The sequence below is a fragment of the Anabrus simplex genome, chromosome 8 (assembly GCF_040414725.1).
Source record: "Anabrus simplex isolate iqAnaSimp1 chromosome 8, ASM4041472v1, whole genome shotgun sequence".
NCBI classification, from domain to species: domain Eukaryota; kingdom Metazoa; phylum Arthropoda; class Insecta; order Orthoptera; family Tettigoniidae; genus Anabrus; species Anabrus simplex.
In genome coordinates, this window is record NC_090272.1 from 11,296,174 (window position 1) to 11,312,936 (window position 16,763).

Here is a 16,763-nt window from a genome sequence, read left to right on the forward strand (position 1 = left end):
AATTCGAGGATAATATCAAAATATTTATTTAATGTTAAGGAGTTATATTTTTTTTACCGCTGAGTATAGCATAAAATCGCTTCTAGAGGGCAAACAGTTGGAAATAGGTAGATACCATCCCAGACTTTTTTGTAGAGGTTTCTATGCTCTACAATTCGTACACTTACACTTGGGGTCTATCGTTGATGGTTCACGCAGCATCAGCCAAGAAAGCAAGTGACCGACCAACATTTTTGTCTCTTTTACTGTATATCGGAACATGAAAACTGTATTATTTCACAAGCCTCGAAATATATTCAGAAATATAAGTTATTTAATGTTATTGGTTTTACGTCCCACTAATTATGAATTTGAGCACCTTCACCACAGGACTGAGACAGGATCGAACCTGCCAAGTTGGGCTATAAGAAGGCCAGCGCTCTACCATCTGAACTGAATCCTTAGCTTAAACCTCAGTTTCATACAGCTTAAGCCAGTCACAGATAAGCTCGGCTTACCACTTGCACTCCCCACTGTGAAACTCGTCCAGAGTTTAAGCTCCCGCTTAAGCCCGATCCAAGGCTTAAGCGTATACTGTGAAACCGGGCCTTAGGCTGTACAAGCAACGATCCAACAAATTATATAAATAGATCAGTAATCGGGGTATTTATGGCAAAGAAGCTACTACAAATTAGGCCTACGTCAGCATGATTTACTATGTATTGATGGCTATTATCAGTGGCCAAGAACTTCAGTCACCTCAAGCTTACATCTCGGTGTTATTGCATCTCTTATCATTTTGTCGTGTCTTTGAATTTGAGGTGTTATAGCATCTAACAGTGTCTGAAAGTTATCAGTCGTCAATCTCATACACTTTCTGTATTCTTTATCCTCTGTCGCAAGTTCTCTCAGAATTAATGTTGATGCCCCGAGTGTATCTCTCCTAAGCCAGCCTCTTACCCACTCCCTTCTTTCCTCATTTGCTTCTTCTAACGCTTCACTAACCTCTTGCATTAATATGTTTGCAAATGTCTTTAAACTCTTCGTTATGATGTGCTTGCGTCTTGACACGGTGCTACTACTCTACTCTACTGTATGACTCTACTCCCGTATGAACGATACGAGTGTCATCTCTACCAGACAGTGGTATAGTAGAGTAACGTGGCTACTCTACTATCTACTCTACTCGCCTCGCTACTCTACCCGTGTAAACCAGCCTATAATATTGCCATCTCCTTCATTTGCTATTGTAGTTTATTTGTTTATTTGATGTCTCCATGTTCAATACATAAACTATCACAATAAGTAAACCAGGCGAGTTGGTTGTGCGGTTTGGAGTGCACGGCTGTGAGCTCGCATCCGGGAGATAATGGGTTCAAACACCACTGTCGGCAGCCCTGAAGATGGTTTTCCGTGGTTTCCCATTTTCACACCAGGCAAATGCTGGGGCTGTACCTTAATTAAGGCCACGGCGCTTCCTTCCCATTCCTAGGCCTTTCCTGTCCCCTCATCGCCATAAGACCTATCTGTGTCGGTGCGACGTAAAGCGACTAGCAAAAAAAAAAAAAAAAAAAAAAAAAAAGCACAATAAGTAAAATATTCACTTTACCACAACACGAGACCAAACAAGGTAATGAAGAAAGATAATTGTTAGGTGGATCGCTGGCTCAGTTGCGTTCCATCGTCCGCATTACGTCAAGCTGGTGTGAAAACACGGACTTGAGAGGCGTTTCCGTATGCACGGGGAGTTACATCGGGCGACTAGTTGCGCCACTAGTCGCCCACGGCTAATAGGCTACATTTACTGCAATGCCCCGTCACGCAGTTGAGCAACTAAAAGTCGCCAGAGTAGTTGCTCAGTTATTTAAAGATAAAAATTTCATTGTTCCGTATTGAAATTATTGATGTTAAAAATTAAATAACTGGAAAGGAGGTTCAACCTATTCAATACTCAAAAGAAAGAAACGTAGCAATCACATTTCTATTTAAGATCTTGGTAAACTGTGTTTGGCCGCAGCGCGTGACCTTGAGTGTGCCGCGTAGTCACCGGGAGCTGGCGGCTTTCTTCTACAGATCTGTTCGTCTGCGAATTCAAGCCTTTTTGATCTTCGCAAGTTGATTGTTAATGTTGTGACTTTGTGCAGAACAGAGTGAAAAACTGACCTCCAACATTCATAAACATTTTACATGTTTTTTATGGCTGATGATGACCTAGACTAAGGTCGAAACCGGTCCCATTTAAATAGAAATGTGATTGCTACGTTTCTTTCTTTTGAGTATTGAATAGGTTGAACCTCCTTTCCAGTTATTTAATTTTTAACATAGTTGCTCAGTTGCGCCACTAGTCGCCCGCGCTAGTAGGCTCCATTTGATCCAATGGTCCGTGACTCGCCAGAGCAACTAGCTGTGCCACTAGTCACCCACGGCTAATAGCGGCCTAACTCCCCTTCCTATAAACAAACTTTTCTCGTAACTTTTTGCCCTCTGCAGGGAATCTTTCCATTTCATAAAGACTTTCCTCCTTGTCCTCAATATAGAAACTTGACTGATGAGAAATTGTGACTGTTTTTACTTTATTTCAGAATGAAACCACAAATTAAAAAGAAACCGCTTAACCGGCAAAATCTCAAGAAAAAGAAAAAGACATCGAAGACAGCTGTGGATCTTAGCACTCAGAGTGTAGATGAGTTTCTGGATCAGGATTGGTCTGCTGTTGATAGTGATGATGAAAGTAATGGAAATGAAAACGCTGGTTTGTATTTATTACATAAATTCTGTGATTCAGACTTAAAATTAGCTGTACAGTGAATGTTCATATGATTCTAGAGTAATTAAGTTATATTTTTTAAGTTTCTTCCTCTTCAAGTAAGGTCACTGGAATATTTCAAAAACTTGTTCAATACCATGTTTCCTCTAGTAATGCCTTCAGTGTGTGGAAGTAGAGATCAGCACATGGAAAAGAAGATCCTGCACTTACTGCAAACTAACAGGTGTTCTCCATATTCCCACTCTTCTTCACTCTAGTTCTCAGTCTATTGAGAGTCTCCAAGTCCCATATTGAAGATGATAGCCTGCTGATAATTTCTCCTTTGCTGTGCACAACCCTCCAGTGGACTTACTGTAGTTCTCCACAGTTCAATTCGATGAGGGAACTGGTGCCATTATAAGGAGGAAGCTTTTGTTTGACTTCAACCTGGACAGGTGACCTTGGGTCTGTTTCTTGATTCTTCTTTTCATTCTCTACTGCTACCTGTCTTCTTACATCTGGACATGCTACTGCCATGAGTGGAGTAGGTCTTAAGCACCCTGTGACTATGTGGCCTGTCTCATAAAGAGCCACATCAACTTCATTCCTCCAGACTGGAGCGGCATACTGTGCAGCAGAGAAACATACGGCAAAGGCAGAAGTTAATGGGACACTAGGCTGTGCTCCCCATTTGGTGTTTGTGAGTTTGCAGATGAGATTGTTCCTGTTGCATACCTTCTGTTTGGTGTCTAGGCCTATACAGTGCTGTTTGTAGGTTTGTGTGCACTCTCAAAACTGTTAACTGACTACTGCAGCTCCTCCGATGTTAGGAGCAAGTGATACAGTGTCATCAGCGTACTGCAGTCGAGTTACCCTGATGACATGAGTTAAGTAACTTGAAAGAAGTCATGTCAAAGTGAAGAGACTTCCATCAAGGTGATAACTTAAATAAATGCCAGAGATGATTAATCACAAAGCATAGCAGCCATGTACAGAGCAAAGAGTGTTTGGGGCAATCCAGGTGTGATGGGAAAATCATCAGATTTTTTTTTTTTTTTTTTCTGAAGAAGAACCTAACCAGACATACCACCGCAGAGTGCTCAAACCAGACCAAGAATGTGTTTGGGGAACCAAACACTCTCAACACTGCCCACATAGCAGGCCTCGGTACAGAATCAAAGGTTTTTACCTGGTTATAAAGGTTGCTATTTGTGCAGAACATTAAGTCAGTTGCGCCTCTTGAGACGTGGAAACTACACTGAAACTCGGGAAGAATATTTTCAGAGACAACCTGGAGATGGCTAATGGAATCCTTGCAAGAAGTTTGTGAGTTATGAACAGTAGCATTATTAAGATAGTTACTTGCTGAGTTTCCCAGATTTAAAGGATGAATATGAAAAGCCTTGTCTGTATGGATAAACTTCCACATTGAATTAACTCCATTAGAATGTTGTCTGGTCCAGGTGTCTTTCTTGGTCTCATTTTGTTGAGAGCCTCAAAGAATTCTCATTACTCTCCATGGATGAGAAGGCTGTTCTGGCACATTATGGAGGAAGTCCTATGCTGCTGTAGAGTTGTGATTTAAGAAAGTCTGTCTGTATATGTATGTATGTATGTATGTATGTATGTATGTATGTATGTATGTAATGTATGTCATCTTGAAAAATGTGTTTTGAACTGCCGTGTTTACAACTTCATCAGAGGACGACCCAACCTGAGTGATCGATGTTGAGTTTTCATATCATAAAGAATTAAAATCTCTGTTTGTTTTCAGAACAAGATACTAACAATGACCATCATGTGAGTGAAGATGATGAAAATGGTGATGTAGATGATGGTGATGATGACACAGGGAGTTTTGTTCTGGATGCTCACAGTCACAAGAAATCTCTTCAAAATCTTCGTGACTTAGATCCTGAATTTTATGAATATTTATCTCAGAATGACAAGTCATTGTTAGAATTCAGTGGATCTGAAGATGAGTCTGGGGACAAGGAAGAAAGTGAAGAGGAAGAAGACGGAGATGTCCACAAACTTCCAGATAAATTAGAGGTAATGTTCCAAAATCGCTAATAGCTTGTGAGTACCTAGAGTAAGTCCTCAACATCAGGTAGAGATATATTTTATAATATGTGAATGTGATAAAACGGAGCATTTCTTTACAGCTCAGCATTGTTGATTGTAGGGCGCTATGAGATGATCAATTCCGTTGAGGTGTACGTCATCACTGACAGTGTTCTGCTGGCTGCCATAACTTGAGGTGACCTCTTCCTATTGGCATCATTTTCAATTTCTTGAGATATGTCTACACAATATGGTGATTAAATTCTATATGTGATAAATCACATCCATACCACTTTAGAAGGAACCAAGAATTGTAAACAGAATTGTCCAGGAGCCACGTGACCAGCGACCACCATTATTTCTTTCCACATGTACCTACTCTGTAGTATGACACATTCTGGTCCATCCCGTCTGTTTCTGCCCATTTCACCATCATAAGATCCAAACACAGCCAGTTGCTTGACACATACTTTCCTTTTCTCTTCCTGGGAGTGTCGTGTCACCATAGAAACTGGTTCACTGCCATGACAAGTTGATGCTGTGGTAACTACAGAGTTATTAGCCCAACGAACAATATCTCTGCCGACCAAGTTCTTTACCATGTTGTGTATCCCTCGAGCTTGTTCCTTCATCTCATTTAAAGACTTCTTTGGAAATTCCATTCTGATCACAAAGTTTATATAAGGAGTAATTTTAATACCACCTATTCAATACAAATTTATTCCACTATAGTGTGGTTAAATACACATGGAAATTATAAGAAATTTGAAGTACATGTTTCGCCCACTGTTTATTGGGCATCATCAGCTTCAATCAATCTTAAAACATATATGGTCTAAGGAGTCATAGTAACTTACGTAAAAAATATTCATGAATATTTACAAGTGTTAATACTGTGGATGCAAAATGTTTACAGCAAAAAAAAAAAAAATTATTAAAACAGAACTTATACTAAAATCACTTTGAAAAAATGATGTGTACATCTAAAAGTAATAGTCATATATTGTTTTTAAAAAAGTAGTTCATGTCTCACACTGAAATGGATCTTCTTGATGAGAAGCTTAAGCAATATATATTACACTAGGAAAACAGAATATCAAAAATAAGGCGTCAACAGGATAAGAACAAGACGGTTAAAAGATGCAGTAAAAGTTAAAATTTGAGGCCAATATTTAAAATAAGGATGGAAAGAAGTAGTTAAATTGAATGCAGTGTAATTTATGACGTCTTGGAAAGTTGGATTAAAATAGTGGTATGTCGTGAAGTGCTGAAAAACATCGAAGGATTTGCCGTAAAACGCTGCTAAAATATGGAATAAAAGAAGGTAGGCTGGACGACAAATTCGTGTAACAGAAAATGCCTCTTGTAGACGTGGATGTCCGTAGTAAACAATGTTATCAATCTGGAATGAAACGGAAGGCTAACTTGATGACGGGAAATTAGGCCGAGAATATATCACTGAAAACGATATGTTGAATAATGTGTACTTACTTATTCTCAAGATGTAATGTATGTCCGAATGTATCTGCAGCTTTAGTCTGTTTGAAGTTCCTACTTCTAGTGTAGTATCGACGCAGTGGAGGTGTAGGGGAAAGCTGAGAGGAAGAGGGGGTATCGTTAGGCGGAGCACCACGTGTTATAGCCAGTATAGGAGGTAATAAATTTCGTTGTTAGGTTCCGTATTGAGTTGAGACTATACTTAAAGTAAATACAATTTTTTTTTTTAATATTCCACCTTCTCAATACTAAAAAATCATTTGATGTTTTTACAAAAACATTACAATGATATTAATAGGTACTAGTTTCGGTCCACTGCGGACCATCATCAGCCTAGCCAAATTACAACAGTAAAAGACATAGTGATAAAAATAGTGTGGAGAAATGAGAGAGGATCTAGAAGGATGGGATGGTGGTGAAATGACAGACAAAAGTGAAAAACCGTATTTGCGAATAATGATAAAAGTAACAGAAGTGTTCACATTGACAAGTAAAATCTTGTGAAGTCACGTAAAAACTCTTGATGAGATAGTCTTTGGTTGGCAGTTACTCCTGTGTTGCACGATTGAAATATATAACTAAGTATATGCTTCTAGAAAGTTGTAGATGTAAGTTCCACTTAAGCGTAGAGGGAAGAATTGTCCGATGAGACCAGCATAAAATTAAAAGTTGACAAAGTTGAATGAAAAGCTTGCTGTGTTAAACAGAAGTAGTCTCAGTTCAATCGGGACCCCAATGAACCTGGGGAAAGAAGGTAGTATTAACGCGAGTAATCGAATAGAGAACAAGCGAGGCACTGGAAAATATACACGATGACTCACCTTGTGCTGCGTGGAACAAACTTGCTGTATTGAATGCAACTTACGGAGTGAGCGTAGCGCGGAGTAGATCAGCAGGAGAGGGGTAGGTGAATACGGAGGGGAGGAATGACGTAAGTGGTGGAGGGTGGGAGGGATGGGAAAGGTTCAAGGCGGGGTGGACGGGAGAGGAAGTGATGGTGTTTATATTGTCGGGGGGACCCTTAATTGACTTAAAGAAAGAATTTTGAACGACCGATTTGTTTTTTCTGTAGTAAGTAATGAAAAGGTCAAATAAAATATTGGGTTTCTCAGTTATTTCGTTAAGGTTATAGTTGGCATTAAAGTATTGATCTAAATGAATGTAAAAGTTCTCTATTATATTGAGTAGAGGTCCTTTCTTAGCTATTTTGAGAATGTCCATGTCTGTTTCAATATTCGTGAATTTGTGGTTGTAGTCGACCATATGTTGGCCGATAGCTGAGAATTTGTTGTATCTGACTGCATTGAAATGTTCTAAATATCTAATGTTGAAGCTCCGGCCGGTTTGCCCCACATAAGAAATATTAGAGCATGTATTACATTTAATCCTGTAGATGCCTGATTTTGTGTACCTATTTATTTTATTAATATGTGATGTGTTATGTAAGATTTGTGTGTTGTTGTTGTTGGTTTAAAAGGCTATTTTCATACCTTTTTTCTTTAAAACATTGGTGATCTTGTGAATTCCATTGACGTAACTGAAGATGGAAAAAGAGTCATGTTTAGGTGGTTCTTTTTTAAGTGTGGTCTTGGGGTGAAATTTATGTTTGTTAATGATGTTTTCTATGAAATGGCTATTGAAGCCATTGAATCTGGCAATGTAGCGGATAGTATTCAATTCGGTATGAAGATCTTTTTTATTCATAGGAACGTTGAATGCTCTATGTACAAGACTGTTATATGTTGCTTTTTTGTGGGGGAGGGGGTGAGCTGAATCTTGTCGGATTGTGACGGCCGATTGGGTGGGCTTTCTGTAGATCTTGTAGGTTAAAGATTCCTGTTGTGTAGTGATCGTAATATCCAGAAAATTGATTTTTTGATCTACTTCCGACTCCAATGTGAATTTAATATGCGGATCGATGTTATTAAGTGTTTGGAGTGTGGTGTGAGCATCTTCCAAATTCTCGTTGATAACTACTAGGACATCGTCGACGTACCTAGCCCAAAGGAGGATATTATCGAATTTATTGTTGATTTTAGTATTCTCGAGAAAGTCCAGATAGATTTCTGCGAGAATGCCTGATGCAGGTGAACCCATTGCCAGACCGTTTTGTTGATAGATGGTACCATTAAACGTAAAAAAGTTGTTATTTATGACTAATTTTAACAGTGTAATGAAATCTTGAATTTCTAATTTACTCAAATGACTGTTTTTGTGTAAGTGTAACTCTCCTGCTGATCTACTCCGCGCTACGCTCACTCCGTAAGTTGCATTCAATACAGCAAGTTTGTTCCACGCAGCGCAAGGTGAGTCATCGTTTATATTTTCCGGTGCCTCGCTTCTTATCTATTCGATTACTCGCGTTATTACAGTCATTTGAGTAAATTGGAAATTCAAGATTTCATTACATTGTTAAAATTAGTCTTAAATAACTACTTTTTTACGTTTAATGGTACCATCTATCAACAAAACGGTCTGGCAATGGGTTCACCTGCATCAGGCATTCTCGCAGAAAGCTATCTGGACTTTCTCGAGAATACTAAAATCAACAATAAATTCGACAATATCCTCCTTTGGGCTAGGTACGTCGACGATGTCCTAGTAGTTATCAACGAGAATTTGGAAGATGCTCACACCACACTTCAAACACTTAATAACATCGATCCTCATATTAAATTCACATTGGAGTCGGAAGTAGATCAAAAAATCAATTTTCTGGATATTACGATCACTAGACAACAGGAATCTTTAACCTACAAGATCTACAGAAAGCCCACCCAATCGGCCGTCACAATCCGACAAGATTCAGCTCACCCCCTCCCCCACAAAAAAGCAACATATAACAGTCTTGTACATAGAGCATTCAACGTTCCTATGAATAAAAAAGATCTTCATACCGAATTGAATACTATCCGCTACATTGCCAGATTCAATGGCTTCAATAGCCATTTCATAGAAAACATCATTAACAAACATAAATTTCACCCCAAGACCGCACTTAAAAAAGAACCACCTAAACATGACTCTCTTTCCATCTTCACTTACGTCAATGGAATTCACAAGATCACCAATGTTTTAAAGAAAAAAGGTATGAAAATAGCCTTTAAAACCAACAACAACAACACAAATCTTACATAACACATCAATATTAATAAAATAAATAGGTACACAAAATCAGGCTTCTACAGGATTAAATGTAATACATGCTCTAATATTTCTTATGTGGGGCAAACCGGCCGGAGCTTCAACATTAGATATTTAGAACATTTCAATGCAGTCAGATACAACAAATTCTCAGCTATCGGCCAACATATGGTCGACTACAACCACAAATTCACGAATATTGAAACAGACATGGACATTCTCAAAATAGCTAAGAAAGGACCTCTACTCAATATAATAGAGAACTTTTACATTCATTTAGATCAATACTTTAATGCCAACTATAACCTTAACGAAATAACTGAGAAACCCAATATTTTATTTGACCTTTTCATTACTTACTACAGAAAAAACAAATCGGTCGTTCAAAATTCTTTCTTTAAGTCAATTAAGGGTCCCCCCGACAATATAAACACCATCACTTCCTCTCCCGTCCACCCCGCCTTGAACCTTTCCCATCCCTCCCACCCTCCACCACTTACGTCATTCCTCCCCTCCGTATTCACCTACTCCCTCTCCTGCTGATCTACTCCGCGCTACACTCACTCTGTAAGTTGCATTCAATACAGCAAGTTTGTTCCACGCAGCGCAAGGTGAGTCATCGTGTATATTTTCCGGTGCCTCGCTTGTTCTCTATTCGATTACTCGCGTTAATACTACCTTCTTTCCCCAGGTTCATTGGGGTCCCGATTGAACTGAGACTACTTCTGTTTAACACAGCAAGCTTTTCATTCAACTTTGTCAACTTTTAATTTTTTTGCTGGTCTCATTGGACAATTCTTCCCTCTACGCTAAAGTGGAACTTACATCTACAACTTTCTAGAAGCATATACTTAGTTATATATTTTAATCGTGCAACACAGGAGTAACTGCCAACCAAAGACTATCTCATCAAGAGTTTTTACGTGACTTCACAAGATTTTACTTGTCAATGTGAACACTTTTGTTACTTTTATCATTATTCGCAAATACGGTTTTTCACTTTTGTCTGTCATTCCACCACCATCCCATCCTTCTAGATCCTCTCTCATTTCTCCACACTATTTTTATCGCTATGTCTTTTACTGTTGTAATTTGGCTAGGCTGATGATGGTCCGCAGTGGACCGAAACTAGTACCTATTAATATCATTGTAATGTTTTTGTAAAAACATCAAATGATTTTTTAGTATTGAGAAGGTAGAATATTAAAAAAAAAATTTGTATTTACTTTAAGCACAGTATAGGAGGGGCGTTACTTGAAGGAGCAAGTATGGCGTCGGTATTTAACGAATTAGAGGGAGTTTTTAATTCTAAGGATTTAAATATCTGAGGGACTTTATTATGTTTTGGGTTGACCGTATTCAATAACTTAGCCATTAAAATATGTAGCGGACTTCTGACTTCCGTGTCGTCATTAAGATTACGATCTTTATTATATGTCCTGTCCAAGAAAATGTAAATACTCTCTAATTCATTCAAAAGTTTATCTTTGTCTGTATTCCTAATTATTGTGAGATCTTTTTCTATTGTAGTGAACCGGGGTTCAGTTTCCTTCATGTGGGTGTTCATTGCCGAGTATTTATTGTGTTTTTCGGCATTGAAATGTTCCATGTATCTTATATAAAAGCTGCGCCCAGTCTGTCCAACATAGGATTTTCCGCACTGAGAACATGTTAATCTATAAACTCCTGAACCTGAATATCTATTTCTGTCGTAGTTAATCTTATTATGATTTTAAAAATGTTTTGAGTTGTGTTGTTTGTTCGAAAGGCTACCTTCATATTATGCTTACTGAAAGTATTCGCAATTTGGTGGACTACTGGGCTACTATAAGTGAAAGTGGCGTGCTTATTTCTTTTTGGTTTGTCGGGTATGAGATTCGTGGATAACTTATTTTTGATTTTGTGAATTAAGCGGTTTAATACCTTTGTTTTTTTTTTTTTTGCTGTAAACATTTTGCATCCACAGTATTAACACTTGCAAATATTCACCAATATTTTTTATGTAAGTTTTTATGACTCCTTAGACCATATATGTTTTAAGATTGATTGAAGCTGATGATGCCCAGTAAATAGTGGGCGAAACATGTACTTCAAATTTCTGATAATTTCCACGTGTATTTAACCACACTATAGTGGAATAAATTTGTATTGAATAGGTGGTATTAAAATTACTCCTTGTATAAACTTTGTGATCAGCTATTTTTCAATACAGAATAATGACGAGAATAATGGTTTGTAAATTCCATTCTCTCGAACTCTCCCTGTGGTGCCACATCTGCAAAATTTTAAATGAGTCACAAGTGCCATTGCAGTAAAAATAATGTCAAAACATAATCAAAAGGGCATGTGTGACATATCATCAGGTGCTGATCAAGCATCAGTACCTTTGGAGCAGCACACGTTCCAAATCGTTGTTCACAATCTATTACCATGAGGATTCTTTCCTTGGTAAAAATTGTACCCAAGGTGGTTGGACTTTCCATGAATAAATTGCTTGCACTGTTCCTGCTGTAATATTCCACCACGCATTCTTCAAAATCTAGATCCTGTCCCTGTTAAAAGAAATATAGGACTATGTAAATGTTCTCAAGATAACACATCACAATATGTGTAAATGTAGAATAGATGACCTTAAATCAACCAAAGTTCATTTCTTCAGTAAAAATTGCTGTATGATAGTAATTGTGACCAGTAGCATAACCTGTAACATAAAGCAAATATGAACATGTGTACAGAGCGAATAGCTAACACAAGCACCTGTTTAAAGTGCCTATGGAAATAATGTTTGCAATTATATGTAAATTCACTGCATCGTAACATGAACTTATTAAGCACATGAGTTGTGTAATCTAAACATGGACAATTGTGAAATATCAAACTTACTTGAAGCGCGCCATACTGACTATGTAATCAAATGAAAGTGTGTCAAAACCATGAGTCGATATGCTCACACAGAAATTGATCTGTGCAGTCGGTAATGAATCCTAAGGCATGCAATCTAAATGCGGGCTGTGATCCCTGCAGTAATGCTCGTTTGTGGTAGTTTCTCTTTCTCTGGGAAAACAAACTTAATGATGGACTTTCAGAAATTACATTGACTAGAAAATGAATCCATGAGAATGATTTCTGGAAGAACTTGGTCTACAGTAATGAATTACAGAGTACTCTGTATCACTTTATGTTTAATAATACAGTCCAGTCCTGTGTGGCAGGCTGCTGCCTAAAGATAGCATGGGTTGGCGACCACAGATTCCCTAGCTGAGTCTGGCATTCCTTCCGATTACTTGTGTCCATATCCCACTTCCCTTGGCTCTTGGTTTTTTTTTTTTTTTTCTTTTTCTTTTTACCCCGAACGGTATTAGGGTTTGTGAGGCGTGGGGAGTCCACTTTCACGCCCTTCATGGCTGTTTGCTTTCTTTTGGCGATACCTTCATTCTTCGAAGTATCGAACCTCTTCCATTTTTCCATTGAAACCTCGCTGTTAGAAACAGACATAATGGTCTGTATTTAAGAGAGAAAAGTGTGCTGTGTTGTTAAAGAGACAGAAAAAATGCATACCAAGAAAAAGAACAAGAAGACGACTACATGGTTATCTGCAAATAGGAGAAAATCAAGGTGGAATGATCAAAGGTGTCTAAATTAAGTGCAGAGTTTCAGAAACTAGCTAAAAGAGACAACAATGCCTTCTTACAGAGAGTAAAATAACAGATGAGTAGAGACATCAGAGGAACATTCCAGCCAAAAGTGGTAAAGATGTTACAGAAGCAGAGGATAATAAGAAAAGGTGGATGGAATATACAGAAGTTTCGTATAGAAAAGAACTCAGTACTCCTGACGATAACGTTAATGTGATTTCTGATCCACAACCAGATATCCTAAGAAGTGAAGTCAAGTGGGCCCTAGAATATATTGCAAACAACAAGGCAAGCAGTTATGATTGGAATCCCAGCAGAACTGCTCAAAATCCTAGGAGAGAAATCTCTACGTCAATTGGGAAGCTGCGGTCAGGACCATATCTGGAACTACTAAATGAGTCAAGATTGAGGAAGGCTGCATACTGTCGTCCTATTTATTCAAATCATATGGAACAGAAATTGGAATTAAAATTACTTAGAGAAATATAAATAACCTTAGATTTGCAAGTGACACTGCCATGAAGAAGGGCTAAAGAAGGTGAAAGAAGAAAGTACAAGGCTGTACTAACTTAGAGTGTCAAGAAAACAAAATTTAGACTCTTCACTCTGCCGGAACTACCTGAGAAAGGAAACGTATTACACTTGAAAAAGAGCCTAACTGAGTCGAAAAGAGATGCCTTCAGATATTACAAAAGGAAACAAAATTCATGGCAAGTAAACCTATCACTTCCTGGCATACAGATGAAGGTAGTTCCAGACTGATTGTGACCGCAGCCATGAAATTAAAAGATGCTTGCTTCTCAGGAGAAAGGCAGTGGCCAATCTTGACAGTAGTAGAGACGTTTAACTATTAATGTATGAAAGCGAGACCTAGACAATAAGAATGCTTAAACATTGAAGAATAATCACATTCGAACTACAGTGTTCCGGAAAACTCCTTAGAGTGAAGGGATCTGATAAGTTCCATATTACAGGAAATCAACCCAGGCTGCTTGTTAGGACAAATACCATAATGAAACAAAAACTGAAGTACTTTGATCATATTATGAGAAAACGTGATTCACTGGAAAATACTGTTGGTAAAAGGAGAAGAGATGGATTGATAGCATCATGGAAGTCATGGATCTCAGTCTGGAAAATCCTCAGGAAATATTGTAGACTTTGGTCTATGAGGTCATGGAGAGACTAACAACAACAACTTGTTGAACACTATCTTAGGTGTATACTTTTACACACTCTCTAATAGAGCTTTTTATGCTCAGCAATTCTTCCACACATATTTGGGTGCTATCGTTGATATAGGAAATGTAAGCCAATAAAATGTCTGCATGGCAAGTTTTTCTTTGACTTCACTAAAATAGCCACTACTTGGCTCCTTCTTGGCTATTGATTGATGTCTTAAACAGTTAGACCTTTTTCAATAATTGCTCTATACAACGGTGAAAGACACATAAAAATCTGTTTGGTCGTTCTTAAGATTAGCCTGCATAGACATAGGCAGACACCTACTGTGGACTTCATTTTATAATATGTTATTGTTTTCTATTTACTTTTATATTTGAATTATTGTTTGAGCTTTTATTTGGTTGTATGTTCCCAGTCTATACAAAGTATTGGTCATATTGTAAGACAATTCCTGGCCATATTGTCAGATGCAGCTGATTTCTTTACAGTTCATCGACTTTGGAAGGCTTACTTTGTAATATGGCTCTCGTATCATTGTTACAGTGGGCTGAATAGTGTTACAGAGGTATTATTGAGTGAAATGAACTTACGTATCGTTCTTATGAGATCATATTTTGATGACCGAATTATCAGTTACAGTACTGGGAATAACAAGAGCAGCTGTGTTTGATGACTGTTATTAAAATCTCTTGTTATTGGTTTATTTCTCATCTTAAACTGAACTTAAACTTAGTATGATATATTTTTCTGATTAGTAAAAAACAAGTCAGAGAGATGAATAAGAATAACAGGACTAACACAGTGAAAAAGACAAGAGGACAAAAGGACCTGCTCCCTTTTGATGTCTTGAAAGTTTGCACAGGTAAAAGCACTGACTGGCGCAAACATTTGTTCAAAACTGAAGCTTTCTCAAAGACTATGCACATCTGAATCGTCAGTGAGGTCAATAGAAAAGAAAATCGATTTTGGTGAGGAATTATCCTCCAAGGGAAGAACAAGTATGGTCGGAAACCAATATTTACACCAAGGTCTGAATGCTGCCTGAAGTGCCATTGTTAATTGTTAACAGAACTGGATTGCTTCGAAAAAAGAAATTAAACTCGAACTTGAATGCAGTGGCATACATTCTTGTTTGAGGCGTCGACCTAAAAGATCTCCTGCCCCTACTGGCACCGTATGTTAGGAACCTGCGTGTATTTGGAAATTGTGCAAGTGTAAAGTGTTGAATGTGAGGAAAGGAATGTTAAGGACGACACAAACACCCAGTCCCTAGGTCAGGGATATTAATAATTTACAATTAAAAACCCCTGATCCGGCCGTGAATCGAACCCGAGGCTGCCAGGTGACAGGCGGACACGTTGCCCCCTACATCACGGGGCCAGACTTTGGATAGGATGTTAGGAAAAACTTAAAACGGTCCACCTTTTCAATACAAAAATGTTATATTTATTTATAACATGTATTTGCCCTTGGAACTAGTTTCGACGCTGTGTTTGCGTCATCATCAGCCAAAATGTGGGAAATAGGCAAGATGTAGGCATTTATATTACACAAGGCGTTACATTAAACAGTACACATCTTATAAGGAGATAAAAACATGGACGAATATAGAAACAAATGAATCGTTGAGAAAACAAAAGTTATACATATTAAAAATAACCTTAACCACATATCTTGCAGTGCGAAAGTGTTCTTCTTGAATGATTCCTGAATATAAAAAAACACACGCGCACACATTTCTGGAGAGCCAGCAGGCAGGACAAAGTAAAGTGAAACCTTAAGAGTTCTTCTGAGAAGAGTTCCTCATTTTTTCTATGTTCCGACTAACTAATGAAGTCTCCCTTGAGTTCCTGATAAACATATACAACAGGAAATTCTCATTCACTCTCAACAATAGCTCTAAAGACCAACGGTAAAATTTTTATTTTAAATATTGTGCAGAGACGTGAAAGCATGATTTTGAACATGATATAACTCCTTCATATAACCCAGTTTTTTAATACAAGGTGTTGCATTAAATAATACACATCTTACGAGGAGACGAATGTAGAAACACATGCATCGTTGAGAAGGCAAGTTATACATATTAAAAATAAGCTTAACCACATAACTTGCAGTGCGAAAATATTTGCCTTGAATGATTCCTGAATACAAAACGCGCGTGCGCACACACTTCTAAAGAGCCAGCAGGCAGGAAAAAGTAAGGTGAAACCTTAAGAGTTCTTCTGAGAAGAGATCATCATTCTTTCTATGATCTGACTAACTAATGAAGTCTCCCTTGAGTTCCTGATAAACATACACAACAGGAAATTAAACAATACACATCTTACAAGGAGATGAAAACAGGGAAAGTTATACATATTAAAAATAACCTTAACCACACATCTTGTAGTGCGAAAATATTCGTCTTGAATGATTCATGAATACAAAACACACGCGCATACATTTCTGAAGAGCCAGCAGGCAGGGAAAACCTTAAGAGTTCTTCTGAGAAGAGTTCATCATTTTTTATG

At 37.9% G+C, this 16,763-nt stretch overlaps 1 protein-coding gene across 5 annotated transcripts in view; it reads left to right on the plus strand.

Moving 5' to 3' along the window:
• Positions 1-16,763, plus strand: part of Noc2 (Nucleolar complex protein 2) — a 219,037-nt gene that overhangs the window by 16,670 nt on the left and 185,604 nt on the right. For all 5 annotated transcript variants that reach the window (XM_067152694.2, XM_068229011.1, XM_068229010.1 and 2 more), the window contains exons 2-3: positions 2,562-2,731; positions 4,500-4,777. In XM_067152694.2, coding sequence (XP_067008795.2) covers positions 2,562-2,731; positions 4,500-4,777 — 448 coding nt within the window. The remainder of the gene's footprint in view (positions 1-2,561; positions 2,732-4,499; positions 4,778-16,763) is intronic.